This window comes from Amblyomma maculatum, chromosome 1 (assembly GCF_055883805.1).
Source record: "Amblyomma maculatum isolate TAMU_Amacu chromosome 1, ASM5588380v1, whole genome shotgun sequence".
NCBI lineage: Eukaryota > Metazoa > Arthropoda > Arachnida > Ixodida > Ixodidae > Amblyomma > Amblyomma maculatum.
The window spans coordinates 119,910,506-119,928,072 of record NC_139344.1 but is presented as its reverse complement, the minus strand read 5'-3'; the positions used below and the strand labels follow the sequence as shown (position 1 = coordinate 119,928,072).

Below are 17,567 nucleotides of genomic sequence, written 5' to 3'. Positions count from 1 at the left end.
GGAACAGACTTCCGCCGTAGAGTGGTACATGGCAACGACTTCAACTCAGTGTACTGTGATCCAGGGTGCAATTTGCGCTGTAATTTGAACCCGCGGTGTCGTCATCGGGCAGTGTGGTTGATGCTCTCTGCACGTCTAGCAAGTCTGGCACCGGCTTTAACTCAGGTTCCGGCGTCTGCTGGTTTTTGTTGCACACTCATTGCGTGTACGGTTACAATCTACTGTTTTTCGGCATCTCGATCGCAAGGAGAAACTCTGCACAAAGCTCTGCATCAAGAATCACGAGCGCAAACGGAGACCCGCATGAAGTGGAGGCCACGAAATTTTGAAAGCTGAATTTATCGCATTTTCTGACAGAATTCAGTGTTAATAATTTGAGTGAAGGCGCTCGAAAGGATAAACATTCCGAAAATGTGTTTTTCTCAATGATTTCTTACCATTTTCAACCGTTCTAAGGCCCGAATTCTAAAACGCTCCTAACCTAGACCGTTTCCTTGCCTCACGTGAAGAGTCCTTCATGCTCCCTAAGCGAGGCGCCCCCTCGGAGGGCCGTCCCGTATTCCGAAAGCTCCCATCACACTTCCTCCCGAAAGGAGCACCTCGCCTAAACAAGGGGCACCCAAAAACCAGTCTGGTATCGAGGTTGTATGTAATAAACTGCATTGTTGCACCTGCATTTATATTGATACAAGTGAGTTTATATGAATTCTATCATTCACGTCCTTACCGAAAGTTTTTTAGGCTGCACATTCAGTGGAGAAAAACACCCACGCTGGCAACAACTCTTTGAGCGTCACTTCTTTCGGCTGCCATCGCCATTGCGACAGAAATGTTGTCATGCCAGGCAAAAGTTTTTTTTTCTGAAGAGGAGAAATACCTCCTTGTTAAGCTGGTACGCAAGTAGAAAATTGCTGTCAAGAGCAACAAGACGGACGCCGTGTCGCTTAACGCGAAGTCAGAAGCGTCTGGGCGCTTGTGCATAGACTACAACAGCATGCCAAATGTGCGCCACGTGAGGTAAAACAGCTGAAGAAGTTGTGGTAAAATTTGAAACAGAAAATTTAAATTTGCTTATACACACGGCTACGCAAAAGTTCACGTGCGCGGCATAAACACCTGTAGCTTTCGAAACTGCCATCCTCAACAAACGGTGTCGGCAGCATTGCTCACTTCCTGGGGGTCAGGGATGTAATTTGATGCACTCGCGAACGTCCTTGTGAGGGCAGAAAAGCGGCGTCCAGTACACCGTGGTGCAGACGCAAGCACACACATGGCAAGCACCACCTGTTTATGGCACACTCGCGAATTCAGTTTTTTTTTTTTTTAGGGCAGAAAAGCATGGTCCAGGTGCAAGCGCACACATGGTAACGAGCATTCGAAGAGTGGAATCACAAGCGAGTCTGCATTTACGCACGGCCTTGCGTAAATGAGCGTGCTGCGTGCAGAGCAGTTTGCTTTCAGGTAGAGGAGCGGTGTGAGGAAGCATAAAGGTAGCTTACACTCTTCCCAACAAATTACGCATGAAAGGTGGCCTCACTTGGGTTGCCTTACTGCGTGTGAGGCACCCTTAGTAAGGTTAGGAGTGTGTCAGAATTCGGGCCTAAGACTCGTGTCTCCCCTTAATTAACTCAACGGCTGTTATCTTTAAGAAGTTTTGCTACTGCAAATCTTCAACTAATTTTATTTTCCTGCTGTTTGTGCATTTATCAACAATCTGAAAATTTGGAACTTGATGCAGTTTCCTTTAATGGCCGCTGGTGCGGCCACTATTATACACATAGACACGGCCGGTCTCGAGGGAAAGCGCGCTCTCCCTGGAGACTGGCCGTGACCTAGGGTGCCTCATATCGTGGCAGCTTATATACACCCGAATTTTGACTAGTCAAAACCACCGTTTTTTTTTATACATGGGGCCTATAGAAAATTTTCGCAACTGTTAGTATCAAAGAGCTCTGCTGAAGCTGACATCAGTGCGCTTTTAATTATCAGTAAACTTGCACCATTTTTACCCGCCATTAACACTAATAACGGCCTTCCACTATTGTAAATTGGTGCATGTGATTAGTAATAGCTTTTTGTTGGGAATTATTCGTCTGTGCTCATTATCATCAGCAGCTACATTTTTAAGCCTCTTCACTCGTCGGGGAAGACCTGGAAAAGTCAGGGATTTTGAAAATATTATTTGCTAGACACCCTGGTTACATTGTGTTTGCATTGCAGTTTGTACAGAAGAATTCAGGTGCAGTAGAACCTCAATTATATAGTCTTGTGGAGATTGCACGAAACCATCATATAATCCATTTATTGTGCTGTTGGAAGCCTCGCAAAATTGAGATAAGGCACGATATGTTTGGCCTGTGTATGATGCAAGTGACTGACAAGTTTTTTAAAGCAAATTACATCTGTTCTGAACTCCCTCTATTAGGAGTTCTTGACACCATTTGCTGAAATGTTGCATATGCATTCTTTGTTTTTGAATGCCTACTCCTGCCTTTTATAGGTGCGCTTTTGTGCGGTTTGCCAGCAAGGAGAAAGCTACGTCAGCTGTGCAGGCACTGCAGGGAGCGAAGTTGAAGGGGAGTCCTGTCACAGCCTCCTACTGTGGAGAACGTTGGAAGAATCCAGCTATGCGCCCTACATATTTGGCTTGCACTCTGGATGTGCGGAGAGTGCCAAAGGAGTTCCAGAATAAAGCAAAGCTGGCCTCTATCTTCACCACGGGGAAGGTGGTCAAGGCATATCCTGATGGGTGAGTTTTTGGCTGTCTGCCCGCTGCATGGAGATGATGGTGTGGGATTTTGAATCGTAAAGCATCAAGGAGTAAAGTGAAGTAGTTGCACTGTCAGGGAAAAATTTCCCTGCATTTGTCTGTGAGGTACAATTTGATCCGATTATGTCAAACCTGGTTTGGTCAAATTATTCCTTATATAGAATTATTACCGAGTACTGTACGACTACAGCATTAGTGCATAAAAATATGTATGGCTACATAAAAAAAAATTTCGGCTAGCACCTGCATATTCTAGAAGCTGACTTGCTCTTGGCACATTTCTCGATGTTAGTTTTCCCATGTGAACCTGTGGATGGTGCGTAGCCTGTCAACTAGAAAATTCATTTTTTGCCGTGTTGTGCCAATTGTGCTGCACTGTCACAGTTTGTATGTACGGTGCATTATGCTGCCATCGGTGTTTCAGTTTTTGCTGTCTGTGCACATGATGACATGCTAAATGGCAGAACCTCCTCTTTCTTGTGACACTGAAAATTGTCCAGAGATTTCACCGAGGTGAGAGGAAATCTGAAGTCACCATAGTGTACAATATTTCGAGAAGCACGCTGAGCACTGTCATGAAAAGCAAAGCTGATGGAAGGCCCAAGGTGCTGAAGATGTGCATGAAGATGTTAGGGCAGCTGTGCACAAATGGTTGCTCAACGTTAGACCATCAGATTTGTCGTTCTGGCCCCATGACTGAGAAGAAAGCAAAGGACTTGGCTTTTGTTCTTGGTAGACCCAAATTTTATGGCTTCTGTTGGGGCTTAAGCGCAGTAAAGAATGTCAAAGAGTATAGCCAAGGCAATCATGGGTGAGAGTCATGCTGTGGACATGGACGTTGTAAACAAATGAACTGAAGAAACTACAGGCAACGCCACAGCAAGGTACTAACTCGGTGATATTTTCAATGCAAGTGAAACTGCATCGTTTTGTCAGGTGCTTTTGGACAAGATGCTTGCTTGTCATAACAATTGCCACAATGAGGAAATGACAAGGCTTATGCTTGCCCACCAACTTTGATAGATGGAAGAAATTTTGGCCTCATGATTGGAAAAAGAGAGCCTCCATGATGCTTTCAGAGTACACTTTCAGCTCTGCAGGACCGCAGGACCACTCGAAAAGAGTGGATGGCCTGCGAACTTTTGCCAAGTGACTGACGTCTTGGTCAAAATTGCATTGTCTGTCTTCTTATAAAAAAATGCTCTGTCCACTGCTACTAAACCCCGCACTGTTGCTTCACACCTTGGACCGGGGAATAACCTGTGAATGAAGACTAAATATAGGAAACCTGTATTTGAAAGACTCCTACAAAAGAGATCTATAAATTGACCATCAGGTGCCATTTCTGTGCTGAGTGGGTTGTGTAATGATGTCAAATACGCAACTATACAGAACTGCTTTCCTGCTAAAGATGGAGCAAGTTCGTTGTCAGTTGAGCTCTACGATGCAATCACAGGTATTGATGATTTGTGGAACCAGTTTTCTAAATTTTCTGGTGCTGTTTGTGACTGCCGCTGCCCCATTTAAAGGGCGAAAATGGGTGAATATGTCATCGCTAACCTCAAAGATAAGCAGGATACCACTGATGCAAAGTGTGACTAAGACATGAGAGGACTTTGCTCTTATGTTTTCAACATGCTGCTGTGCTCTGCGCGATTCGGTGCGTAATAGAAGGCTGCTCTGATTTCAGCTGTTTGGTGTCTCTCGGAAGCACTGAGGATGAAGAAGCAGAAAAATTCACAACTGTTTCGCTTAAGTGTGTGCAGTCAAGTGGGTATAGAAAAATGCGTGCTTTTATATGTCTGTTTAGCTTACTATAGTGCTTTTGTGTTGAATGGCATTATGTCGAACTCTTGGCCATTTTTTTTGCGAAGTTAATATACGAACTAGTAGTTTCAGTCCAATTACGTGAGCATTCCAGAACGATGGGCCATGCCTGTAATATAATTCTGACCAATTGTAGCAGGAAAGAAGTTGTGTTTTGAATGTTTGAATATCTCTGATAATCAAAAGGCATCCAGGGTGTTAAGCAACCGGATGATTGTCAGGGAAATTGTATGCACCGGGAAAAATCAGTGAAACCATCAAAAATTTTCCAGAGAAAATACATACTGCAGTGCATTTTTACTTTGAGCTGGGGCACAGCACAAGTATGCTATTCATGAAGATTCCCCCCCCCCCCCCCCCCCCCCCTTTTTTTTTTTTTGTGCCATGTCGACAGCGCATGACTGTGCTGCAAGGTGAGGCGTTACGTATTACTTTAACGCCAATGTATGACTGAGCTGCCACAATAGAACCAATATGCACGTGAGGTGGGTACTTAAAAAAATGTGCGGAAACTCTGTGTGAGAGCATTGCGCTACAAAAAGCAGGAATAAATGCGCCGGCAGTGACCAGCATAAAAGCGGTCAGCGAGCTGTGCTGCCAAGCGCGTGCGTGCAGCCTTATTGGATTGAATTGGCTCAGCTTTTTGCGCTATAAGTGGCTCGCATACTCAGAGGCTGGTGTCAGTGCGCTTTTAATTTTCTGTAAACTTTTGATGTTCTTAACGGCCATTAACACTGATGACAACCTTTTCACTACAGTCTAGTTCACTTATAACAATATTCAAGTGCCACGAAAATATCATTGCTATAACCGATAACTGTTATAAATGGTTTGAACGGAAATAGCATAACAACTGCAAAGAGAGGTCACGGACGGCAAGTGACACGCGAGCTCCACCGAGGCATCGTTTTGGCGGCCCCGAAAGGGGCCTTGTAAATATACGAGAAGGTTGCCACGGCCGCCTCTCAGCTTGAGAAATCCAGCAGTAACACTGGGGTGAAGACACAGACAAAACTTTTATTTAAAAGCCACCACCTGGCTGGAAGTACACATTGTTAATTAGCAGGGCCAACTGCTTCGCCTTTGTGGCCAGAATCGGCCCGGTGATAGGCACCTTGTCGAATGCGTTTGCGCCCACTGTCAAGCGAGGACTTTTCTTTGTCGAACTTCTCAGCGTAGCGGATGACCGTCGACACCGTCGGTTGCGATAATGCGTACTTCTTAACCAAGTCACACACTTTCTTATCCTCTTTGTAGTCCTTCACGATAGTGCACTTCGTCTCCAAATCGATAGCCATGCACTTCCTTTTCACCGGCAACGTCGTCCTATAATCAGCGGGCGGATCAGCTATCTTCTGTTTCGGTGGTGATTTAATTGAGACTGAGAAGCCACGTGGCCAGGAACGACTTCGACACAACCAAATCCATTGGCAGAACCACCAGAACTGTGCAGAATGAGGGGTGAGCGAGCAGATCGGAACCGTTTCGGAGGGTGGCGCAGTGTAGAGCTATGGGCGCAGCCCATTTCTGTTCGGAAGGACAGCGGGTGAAAGGCGTGCGAGGCTGGCAATGTGGAGAAGGCCAGAAAACAGGTTCTATTGTATGAGCGTGCAGTGGGGAGGGTGCAGTAGCTGGAATTTTTTTTTTCTTTTCGAGGATTTTGCATTCCACTACGTTTTGACACGAGCACTCAGGAGCCAGGCTTCATTGTTATAACTGATAATGCAGCATGGGGGCATTGTAGTAAGCGGGCTGTTTTACCATAGAAAGCATACAAAAGTGGATGGTGCAGCAGCTTTTCATTGTTGTAACCGATATATTTTTAAAACCGGTATCGTTATAGGTGAACTTGACTGTATTGTTAATTGAAGAATATGATTATCTTTAGATGGAATAGGCGTCACTGTTGTAGGTAGGCCGAACTTCAAGAAAAAATAGATACCCTTAACCAGTAAGAGCAAGTGAGATTTCAGCGTACCATTTCAATGAATAGTTTTTTTGTTGAGAATCGTTCGTCTATGCTCACAATCATCAACAGCTACATTTTTGAGCCTCTTCACTCATCAGGGAATCAAATAATCAGGGAAAATCTGAAAAACTTGGTGGTTTCACTAGACACCTGGGCATCAAAATTCTTGATCCTGCGATTTCGTTTAGCGGATACCCTTTGTTTAGGTAACAAGTAAGGCTTTAACAGTGTACTACTTTCCAAGGGAGGAATTTGGTGTAGCTTTCAGTGCAGACTTTAGTTGACTATAGTACACTCATATCAGCTCAAACTTCTAATGGCAATGAAAAGTGCTAATGCCTTATCGTGACCTGGTTCTATTTCTGCTCAGCCTCCCATATTTGCTTTAGCACCCATCAGCCTTTAGAATTGATTGATGACACAAATAAAATACGAGTTTAACTTAGTCTAGCGAATGGAAGCAGTGAATGTTAGCTGACATGAGCTGCTTGACTTTTGCTTTGTAATGCAGCATTTGGCTTAGCAGTGTGGCACACTTTCAAGGCCTGTGCAGTCATGGGGCAAAGGCCTGAAGCAGAGTGCATACATTGAAAGCAGTTATGCTTGTGAGTGTGCTTCAATTTTGCTTTGTAGATGCTTTTGTTGTGATCAATGTCCAAAGTGGCAGAAACGAGAAAAGTAACGTCATATGTGACTGCCTGCCATTCCTTGTGAGCATTGACACTGCTGCTCATACCATTATCTATATCTTCAGTCTTCCAAGGGGTGTTAGTGTGCCAGTTTAAGCACCTTGGCCTTGACAATGGCTCCCAAGGAGTTGATTGCCTTGGGTGCTTGTGCCTCTGGGTGCAACAGAAAAGGCAAGGCTATCTTCGCTTGTAGTCTGTCTGCTAGGGAGGAACCACCTTGCTACACTGCCTAGTTGCTTTTGTGCACTGTTAGTGGTGTACTGTTTTCTGTTTTTAAGCAGCTCTGAGTGTTCTGGAACCAGCAGCTAACAGTGAATTTGACATTTTACAATGGGAGCCGGCAGGGAGTGATGGGAAAATGAGGATGTACAAGGGTTGAACTTGCTAATGAAGGCTAGTTAATTAGAAAATCTGGGTAATTTGGGCTGGTAGGGTAGTGTTGATGCCCATGTAAGTATGCGAGGTTTGTTGCACCTCAGAGCTCACATTGGTACGGACGGGCTACTCGGGAGCTGCTGTTTTGAAGTACGAGCAGCCAAGCAAGTTATCACAGGAATTGTCTTCCTCAAGCCTGACTCTCGTAAGACAAACTTGACGAGCATTCAGCAAAATAGCCTTCCAGGGGGGATATTTGTGTTAGTGTAGGGAAGGGATTCTCAAACAGGGTTTAGAAACCTGGAGGATGCTTTCATGAGCTCTGCGAGCTCCAACTTGACTGTCTGCACGTTTCCTGCCCCCACTATCCCTGTCCCACTTGTTGCTAGGCATGCAGGCCAGGTTCACAATGCCTGATTTGTTAGTCCCTTTGAGAGCGTTATGTTCGACAGCCTGCAGCACAGGCCCTAAATGCAATTGATAATGAATTCAAAGTTTCACCGCATATTCACAAGTGCACGTTATGTTGAAAGAGAATGTATCAGAAACGGAGCATTGTCGACAAAGGGGCTTGTTTAAAGCTTTCCTAGATCAATCTGCCACCTGCCTTAGTCAGTTCTGTGGAATGTTGGTTCCAAGTGTCTGCGCTGTCCTAATCTGCCACTTGCATTAGATTGCTTCACTAGATGCATGTGTAGAGGTGTGCACAGGCCAAAATCCTGAGCCCGGCCCGGGCCCTAAGCTACGGGCTTGAGCCCGGCCTGCTCTGAATGAATCAAATCTGGCAGCACTGAAGTTCCTTCCGCTGCTCTAACGTGTGGCTGGAATGACTACTAATACATTCTTAGCAAGAACTAGCTTTGTGTACTCAGCTTCCTTGCTTCTCTAAAAGGGCGCAGGCTCTAACTATGAGCATTCGCCGAGCTCGTCTTGCGTACTGTGAGCCTTCCACGATGCTGGCAAGGCACAACGCAGCTGCAACGCGACAGCGAGAAGGCACTCAACGGGGTCGGCGTTGTGATTCAGTGTTTGGTGGTTGTGGTGTGCCTCGGCAGTGGGAAAACCTACTCTGTCGATTCGCTTGGAGCACTTAGTACCCTCGCCGATGCGTGGAAGTCTGTAGCACCCACAACGCTGCGCAATTGCTTCCGCGACGCGGGATTTGTGCTGAATGACAAGTCGGCTGCCTTGGACGAGGAGAGCGTCGTCGAGCAGCTGTCAGGCAGTGAGCAGCTCATTCACGGCCTTCACACTGCTGGTGTCGAAATTCCATCGGCCGTCTCATTTTCAGATTTCGCAGATGTGGACCACGAGTTGGAGCTGTGTGCTAGGCTCACAGATGCAGAAATTATTCGCGAAGTGCTTGTGGAGTCTGAGAGCGATGACGACGATGACTCTCCTACAGCAGCGCAGCCGACGCATGCTGAGCTGATGCAAGCGTAATTCAGGCGGAGCGTGGTGCAGAAAAGCATGCATGACTTTTTCCAGCCTCAAAGTGAATAGGCAATAAATGGAGCTTTTTTTGGTGCAAATTTGTTTTTTCGTACATTTTCGTGGTCCGTTGCGAGTCTGAAAAATCTGTCGTCGACTGTACTACCATGCAGGTTGAGAACTGTAAATCGCCGTTTATGCACAACGGTGGCTTTTTTTTTTTTTTTTTTTTCTTCTTCTGGAGCTGCCTTTCACAAGTAATAAATGCACAACCTGTGCTTTTTTACTTTTTTGATTCTGCGCATGACACTAGAATTTTGGATCATACTCCATGGTTTGATATGGAACCGGATCAGCGAGCTTCGTGCTAAAGGTTACTTAGGCAAACTTGTGTTTTCGGCCATCAGTGGTTTGCTTTGTCTTTCGTTTGCCGTGCCTTAACGGGAGTGTAAATCCGACTATAACAGACACATGGGCGAGTTGGGTAATGCATGAATGCAGACAACGCAATAAAAAAAAAAGACTGAAACGCAAGTTGTCTTTTTTTGCTTGCACTGTCTGCACTGCACTCGAAGTAAAAGCAATCCAAATTGTTATTTCCTTACTTCAGAGAGAAGCCGGCGTGCAAAACGGTTGAGCGCAGTAGCTTTTTGTTGCTTTGCCTAAGACTCAACAAACAATTTCATTACATGCTATGACCTGGCCCACTTTCACACACACCGAAAGCATCAAAATAGAGAAACGATGTTGTGCCCTCCAACGGTGGCTCTGTGGATAGGACTCTTGACTTCTGAGCCGGAAGACATGGTTTCGATCACGGAAGCTATAGCCGCTCTTCGATGAAGACGAAGCTGAAGGCGCTTGTGTAGTGCGAGAGGCCAGCGCATGTTAAAGAACCCCAGGTTTTGGTTAATTTCCGGAGCACTTCACTATGGCATACTTCATAGCCAATGCCACTTTTGGACGCTAAACTCCATATACCACATGAAAACAGAGATGTCGTGCTTTGCTGCTGTTCCTTCCTTTGGCATGTACGGCAAAGTACATGCAGGATTAAAAAGCTGTATCATGCTTGACATGGTGGCGCTACGGTTTGATAGGCGCTAGATTTAAGCGATGAAAAGAAACGATCCTAATGCGGCGGTGCTTATCAATAAAGTGCAGCGAAACTTGCCTGCTGTTAGCTTGTCGATTCCGATGAGCACACCGCGATAATTTGTTGTTACTGGCACACACCACGCAAGCGACAGCACAGCCTAGTTGATGAGGATGTAAATGGCTGGCAGGAAGGAAGAAGAGCTCATTGGAAGTGGAATTATATGCGAGTCGTACGCAAGAGCAATGCTTACATTTCTTCACAAATGTTTTCTCGTCAGTAATGTACCGCAACGGCAGCATTATAGCGCGGCTGCTTGCTGAGCACCAACACTGTTAACATGAATGTCAAGTTAAATTTCATTAATAATGAGTAGAGTTTACTCTACGGCAATGCAGATAAACTTGCTTCAACACAACCGGGCAGTGCGAATATTTTGGCAATATTCTCTAGCACGCCAAAGCTAGCTAAATGTGGCTCCCGGGCAGACACGACCGCGGTGATACCGCAGCCCCGCAGTCCCCAAGGAAGTGCTCGCGCCAATTGGCAGAAAATGGCCGCGCCCCGGAGCGGCTAAAAAATCTGCTCTTTAAGAGCTATGCCCCGCTTCTACCGAGGCTATGTTGAGGCCAGGAGCAAGCCACAACAGACGCGAGGTGACAAGACCGCATGTCTGTTGGGGGGGGGGGGGGGGGGGGGGGGTATGGTAGGCAGGTGAATCTGCATTGGGTCTGAACTGAGATACTCTTGCATTGGCAGGATGCAGGAAAATATCTAATTTTTTGTATTCTAGATGCCTAGGGCGCCTTGGCTATATTCACACTTTTGCAAAGGTTGCATGTACTTGGAATTGATTGTCCGGGCCGGCCCTAGTTAGAAGCAGGGAGCTCCAGGTCAGTTCGAACCACGCCTGTTGGTAGGACCATGTACGGGCTTTTGGACCGGTATGAGCCCGTGCACACCTCTATGCTCTTGCATTTCAAGGCTGGAAGTTGCCTTTGAACGCTCACAACCTCTGTATATCGGTGTCTAACAGGTTCAAATGGAAGATGTCTTATTTGTTTTCCAAGTACGAATATGCCTTTCATGGCAGCAATGAGCTGGATTGATGTGACGGTGATGCCTGCTCACATCTATATTAGGCTGAAAGAGAGTGCATTTGGTTGAAAAACATCATAGTGGCACCTATTTTAGTCTGCAGTCATGATTTCGGACATGTTTCGATGGATTGACTGTTCGTGAACACACCTTGAAATGTTGCAGAGGTTGAAATTGTTGGAATTCAGTTTGCTACTGTATGCTCGTTTAAGATTCTGATCTATGTTGGGGCTTCATGATAATGTATGTACTTTGCTCAATACAATGCTTCTCTTTTCATAGGTATGCCCAGGTGAAGTTCCCGTCCAATGAAGCACTTGTAAAAGCACTGAAGAACCCCAAGTGCCGGACCATTGACGGGCAGAACCTACAGTTTTCTTTGGCAGTTCTTCACAAAGATAGTAAGTGTAATTGCCATCACATGCAAATACCTTTTCAAAAAGTGCGGGCGCTGCCATGTTGGAATACTGGGTTGCGCTTGTAGCACAGAGAAAGTTGAGCATTATCTCCCCAAGCCCACCACAGCCTAGCCAAACCGGTTTTTTGTGGTCCGAAGACATGCTTGTACTCCCACCTCGAGACTCAGCTTGCTAAGTTAATTGAGCAGAGGTGTCGTGGTCGTGCTGTTTCTGCAGAGAAGGCTCAAATGGAAGCCCTGAAGCTGGCGTGGGAAATGAACATTCCACATGAGTTTCGTGCAAGCCGTGGATAGCTTCAGCGCTTTAATCTTTCGCTGTCACGAACGTCCAGTACGTTTTCGCTCTTCCCCCAGCCCTCTCTCACACACACACACACACACACACATAGTGTCACCGAGGTACCGGTACATCTATCATGCGTTCAAAACTTTGCGCCTGAGCACGAAGCTGGCGCGCTTGGACAGGCTGCGCCATCTGTAATATCTTTCTACAAGTTTGTATTTTCACCCCGTGTTGTGTTGATGCGTATATACTAAAGAGTACGGAGCGACCACGCTCCACCCCTGCTGCCTTCTTTGCTGGGGGGCATGCTCACTTATCGCGCTAAGCGATCATGCGGCGCGTGCTTGCGGATACGGCTTCAAGGATTGTACTGTCATCTGCAGCAGGTTTGCAGGTTTTATTTTTATTCGGTTGGCGTGTCTGCCACAACGTGTCCGTCACGTTCAGGGGCTCGTGCCGTCGACACGACTCGATAGCTGCTATCGCTCTCTCTTGCAGCGCCCTTGCTTGTGGCTAGCAGCAAAGGAGGTTGTTTTAGCCTCTTTCCATCTCCCTCTGTCATCTTGATTTCACAGCGTGCCATTTCTCTCCATTGTGCGGGCCACCGAAAGTGTGCTCTCAGTGCACGCGGTTATTTTCGAGTGGCTGACCGCGCGGAACGTTAGACTGCGGACTGAAACGATGGCTTTTTTTATTATAAATACGAGCTGAACTCAGATTAAAACCTTTAAGAAGTATCAAGCAAGTTTTCTTATATTATGCTCATTTATCTAATTTGTAATTAGGCTAATAATGACGTTAATTTCAACCTACAGGACACTGCAAGGTGCATATCCCGTTGACTGTTATTTGTATAGCAATCATAATCAAAAATAAATCTCTATGCTTGTTCTCTGAAACCAAGCCACTGGGGGTGCGTCACTACCAGAAATGGGAACTGGAAAGACAAGTCATGGCTTTGTTATGCGAAGGCGAACAATAATGTGCCAGTGGCTTCTTGATGCTTACGAGGAAAAATTTTTGAGCATTTAACGATGTCATCAGACTTCGGAAGGAGCACAGCTTCAAATAATGTGCTATCAGTAACAGCTTGGATGGTTCTGAGGATGTATACGTAGTGGCTGTGAACCCTGGGATGGTAGCAGTGAGAGCGGCGATGATTGAGAATTGGATAACCAGTGACATTGTGGCAGTCGTTTCAATTAATGTTCTGAAAACAAAATGATCACCGAGTGTGCAGTTGTATCTTTCTAGTACAGTGAGCTCTCGTTAACTGTAAAATCCGGGAAAAATTTCGAGATAAGCGGAGTTTCGAGTTAAACAAAATGCCAAACATTTTTGGCGACCAGCCTGGCGATCAGCTGCGCGCCGCCAATGCCTGTCGTTGCTGCTGGTGCACACCGCACAAAGCAACGGAACACAGACGCGAGTTTTCAGCGTTGCTTTATTACCACTGCCTCACTGTTCAGTCAGGGGGAGTACATTTACACTATATCCTGTTTATAACACTAAACAGCATGACGTACGGTAAAACAGCGAATTTTTTTTTTTTTTTTTTTTTAATGCATCGTGTGTAAAAAAAGGGCACAGCTCAGCGGTGCGCTACTACACTGCGATGCAAGCAGTGCCTTTCTCTTGCTCCTTTCGAAAATTAACAATATCTAGCCACACTAGCCTTTTTATTTTCCTTTACTACCCTGCCAAGCTTTTACTGATTTGTCTGGCGCTCACATATGCACGAATCAGACGAAGTGAGCGTCTGCAGGTTCTTTGCTCAAACCGGACTAGAAAAACAAACTTCGCTCGCGCTAAAAAAGAAAAAAAGGCCAGGACGGAAATTGAGTAGCCCAAAGCCTTCTGCAATTGGCTTCCTTGCGAGCTGCTTCTGGGTGATACACGAAATTTTCTACAAAGCCAGAACCTGAGTGCGATAGCAACGAGCGAAAATGCTTTGGCAGCCCTTGACCGGTCACATCCATGAGCGTCTGCAGGTTCTTCGCTCAAACCGGACTAGGAAAACAAACTTCGCTTGCGCAAAAAGAAAAAAAAAGCCAGGACGAAAATTGAGCAGAAAATTTCGTGCATCAACCAGAAGCAGCTCGCCAGGCAGCCAGTCGCAGAAGGCTTTGGGCTACTCAGTTTCCGTCCTGACTTTCTTTTTTTCCGCGACCGAAGTTTGTTGTTTGTTTTCCTAGTCTGGCTTGTGCGAAGAACCTGCAGACGCTCCCTTCGTCCAATCCGTGCTGCGGACACCACATACACAACAAAAATCAGTCAACGCTTCGTGCACGTGGCGCGACGAAACAGAACCACACAATCACTAAATCGCTTTTGCTAGTATGCACGTACAGAGAGCAGCTGGCCGAACCACGCCCAATAAGACTTGTCAGCCCCTGCGTGCGATCGGCGCTCACGTGACTGCTCCCAAGGTAAAAAGCGGGAATTTTGTATTCACTCTTCGACGTGACTGCGTTCTGCACTTAGTATAAAAACAAAGCGCTCGCTCAGAGCCCCTATCACCTTTCGGTAGTGACCTTTACCTTTGGTCTTTCCGGTCAAAATTTCGAGATATCCGCATTACGCTCGAAAAATGCTTTGAGATGAACGGGAGCTAATACATAGTACCTAGTGGAGGTGAAAGCGCAGCATGGAAAATTTTCAACTTGACCGATTTTTCGAAATATGCAAGTTCGTGTTAGGGGGGGACCCTGGTCAATATTTTTTATTGACTGGTAGATTTTGATGAAAACCACCATTTTTGCAGCTTTTTGTGCTGATTTCAAATATGTAGATTAAATTTATGTAAGCCATTTAGTTCTTAAGATATTGAGCACTTTATGTTCTTTGTTTGGAGGTGAGCTGTCAGTAAAACTACAGGAGTTATAATAAAAACTGACGTAAAAACTGAAGGCTTTTGGGGTTCCTCCAAGCAAAAAGAGTTTGAGAACCCCTGGCTTAGGGTAACAAACTGGATTTCAAGGGAAGGAAAGCGTAGCAGGGGACGGCAGAAAGTTAGGTGGGCGGATGAGGTTAAGAAGTTGCAGGGGTCAAGTGGATGCAGCTATCACAGAACCGGGTTAAGTGGAAAAAATATGGGAGAGACCTTTGCCCTGCCATGGTTATAGTCGAGCTGATGATGATGATGATGAATCCAGCTTGCCAGTTTTCTATACGATATATTCCGTTTGGTGTTGGTTTATTCCCAATTGTTTCCTAGGTCAGCTTGTCAGGGATGCGGGTAGTTGGAAAAGCATTTAATGTTGCATAGAAAGGAATCGAATTGGCAATTTTGTTTGTTGGGAACAGCAGTTATCAAAGCCGGTTGGTCTAAAAGCCATGTACTCCAAAGCAGTTAGATGTCTCAATCTTGTTTCATTGCTCCAGAATGGCATTACTGCTGCAAAATATTCCAGCCTGCTTCCATCCCTGTTTAAAATGCATCCAAGATATACATGACCAGCCAAGCTTTTGAAGCAAATGTTTCAATTTCTGGTGACTGTGCTTTGTTTTTGTTTTTACCAGAACAATTGGCTTGAAACAGATGTTTCAGTAAAAAATTGGTTTGAAAGTTCAGCCGTAATATATAGTCGGCAGTCTGTCTTGATATATACAAGTGTGGGAAAAAAAAAACAGTAAACTCGTGCAAGGAAATTGCCTTAAGTGACCATATCTGCCGACATTACCACCAGGTTGTTAGTTCGACTGTTCCGATCATCTCCCTCACCTTTAGCACTGTTTTGTTATGTGCAGAGCCAACAAGGCCAAAGGCTGATGGGAGTCCTGCAAAGCTCAAGGGTGACAAGAAAGCTGTTTCAAAGAACCGGAGGAACAAGGCAAGAAGGGCAGCCAAACGAAAAGCGGGAGCTGAGAGCCCTGTAAAAGGCTCAAGCCCCGACAAGAAGCCTAGTACTCCTGCTCCTCAGGGCACCCCTGCAACACCTGGCCGGCAGCAACAGAAGGGACCTAAATCACCGGGCCAACAGAAGGAGAGCAAGACACCAGGAAAGGAGGGAGGCCCCAAGACGCCAGGGCAGACTAAAGGCGGTGCGAAAACACCCAAAGAAGCTCTAAAGGGAACACCGAAAGAAGCTCCAAAGGGAACACCGAAAGAAACTCCCAAGGGAATGCTGAAGGGAACACCTAAAGCAACACCCAAGGGAACACCTTTCCAGAAGAAATCGCCTGGGTTTAAAGGGACTCCTAAGGTGGCTTAAAAGGCGCAAGTTTTTAGAAGTGTTAATAAGACGAGAGGGGAAATTTTGGACCTACCACATCTGCCGCAACCACAAAAGCACATTGCCACGATTGTGTGTTTGACGTCATTCGACACTCTATCATATTCACGCTGCATTGACGTCAAAATAAAATGTAACCATATTTTGGTTTCTTTTGGAGTTGCAGAGCAAGGAGCAGGGCATACGTTACCCTTTCAAACTGGTATTGAACTTTCAAACTGGTATGCCAGTGCAGCTTTTCTCATTTGTCCTGGGGCATAAGTAAACCAGTGTTATTCAACAGAAAGTATCATCACATGCCAGATATTTGAAAAAAATCATATATTTGATGTTTTAAAATCTGCAATGCATAGAGCACTTTGATCACGTATGCTCAGAGCTCGTGCAGGTAGCTACAATCCAACTAATATAGTAGGGCTTTAACATACACCAAGTAGACTTGCGAAAGCATGTGTTTAGCCTTGGCTCATTGTTTTGCTTTGTGTTTACAAGTTAAGACTGCGACATGCACAGTGCAAGAGAGTGGCAGTAAAAACTGCAGCAGGGTGATAGCTGCAGCTATAGCTTCGAGGTTCTGTACTAATCATCCACAAGGAATTACTGGGTCCGAGTTCACTTTGCCCTCCCAGTTGTTGCTATGCTGGGACGGCAAGTTTATTTCAAGGACAGCAGACGATGCTCTGAATTGGTAAGATGGTTACGACTTCATGGATACTAAACGTCACTGCAGAAATTGCATTGGGAGAATGTGAAACATTAGCACTGCGATGACGTGCACCTAATCGAAGCCATTCTGTATCTACTCACCCACTTCGTTAAAGGGACACTAAAGACACCCACATATGCTATCAAAATCTAATAGACGGCATTTGGGGAAACTTTCGCTGCATATCAGGCAGCAAAAAATCGAATTATTGCCGAGATGAGAAATTTGAGTTTTTTTTTTTTTTTCCCGCCGGTCGAATTCAAACTTGCTTTTTCCTACTACGTAGTAGGGTAGGATGACGCACACTATGTCTGCAACGCAAGAGGAGATTTCGTGATTTCTGGCGCGTGGGGAGCGGAGAATACTTCGCAGGTGCGTGATACGCACTTAGGGCTAGGTGCATTTGCTGCTCCGAGCTCGTATTTCAGCGCCGCAGGCCCAAACCAAACTATCCGAGCACGGATGAAGTGCCCGAGCCGGAATATAACCAAAACTGAAGTGGACTCCTGTAGCGTCGTGTTAACAGAGACTAGTTTCATCTACCGACAAAGTGAGTATATTTTTATATTTGCCTTGCATCATTTACGTTGTCTTTTCGCCGTCGTTTACATGTGATAAAAGCATGTTATCATATTCGCGATAAAACCAACTACTGCATTCAAACGGTCAA

At 45.7% G+C, this 17,567-nt stretch overlaps 1 protein-coding gene across 1 annotated transcript in view; it reads left to right on the top strand.

The window, feature by feature from the left end:
- LOC146203722 (uncharacterized) overlaps positions 1-16,333 on the top strand; it is a 57,509-nt gene extending 41,176 nt beyond the window's left edge. Inside the window, exons 7-9 of the mRNA XM_084588888.1 lie at positions 2,501-2,749; positions 11,538-11,656; positions 15,707-16,333. Of these exons, the coding sequence (XP_084445014.1) occupies positions 2,501-2,749; positions 11,538-11,656; positions 15,707-16,170 (832 nt within the window). The 3' untranslated portion in view covers positions 16,171-16,333. The remainder of the gene's footprint in view (positions 1-2,500; positions 2,750-11,537; positions 11,657-15,706) is intronic.
- The last annotated feature ends 1,234 nt before the right edge of the window (positions 16,334-17,567 follow it).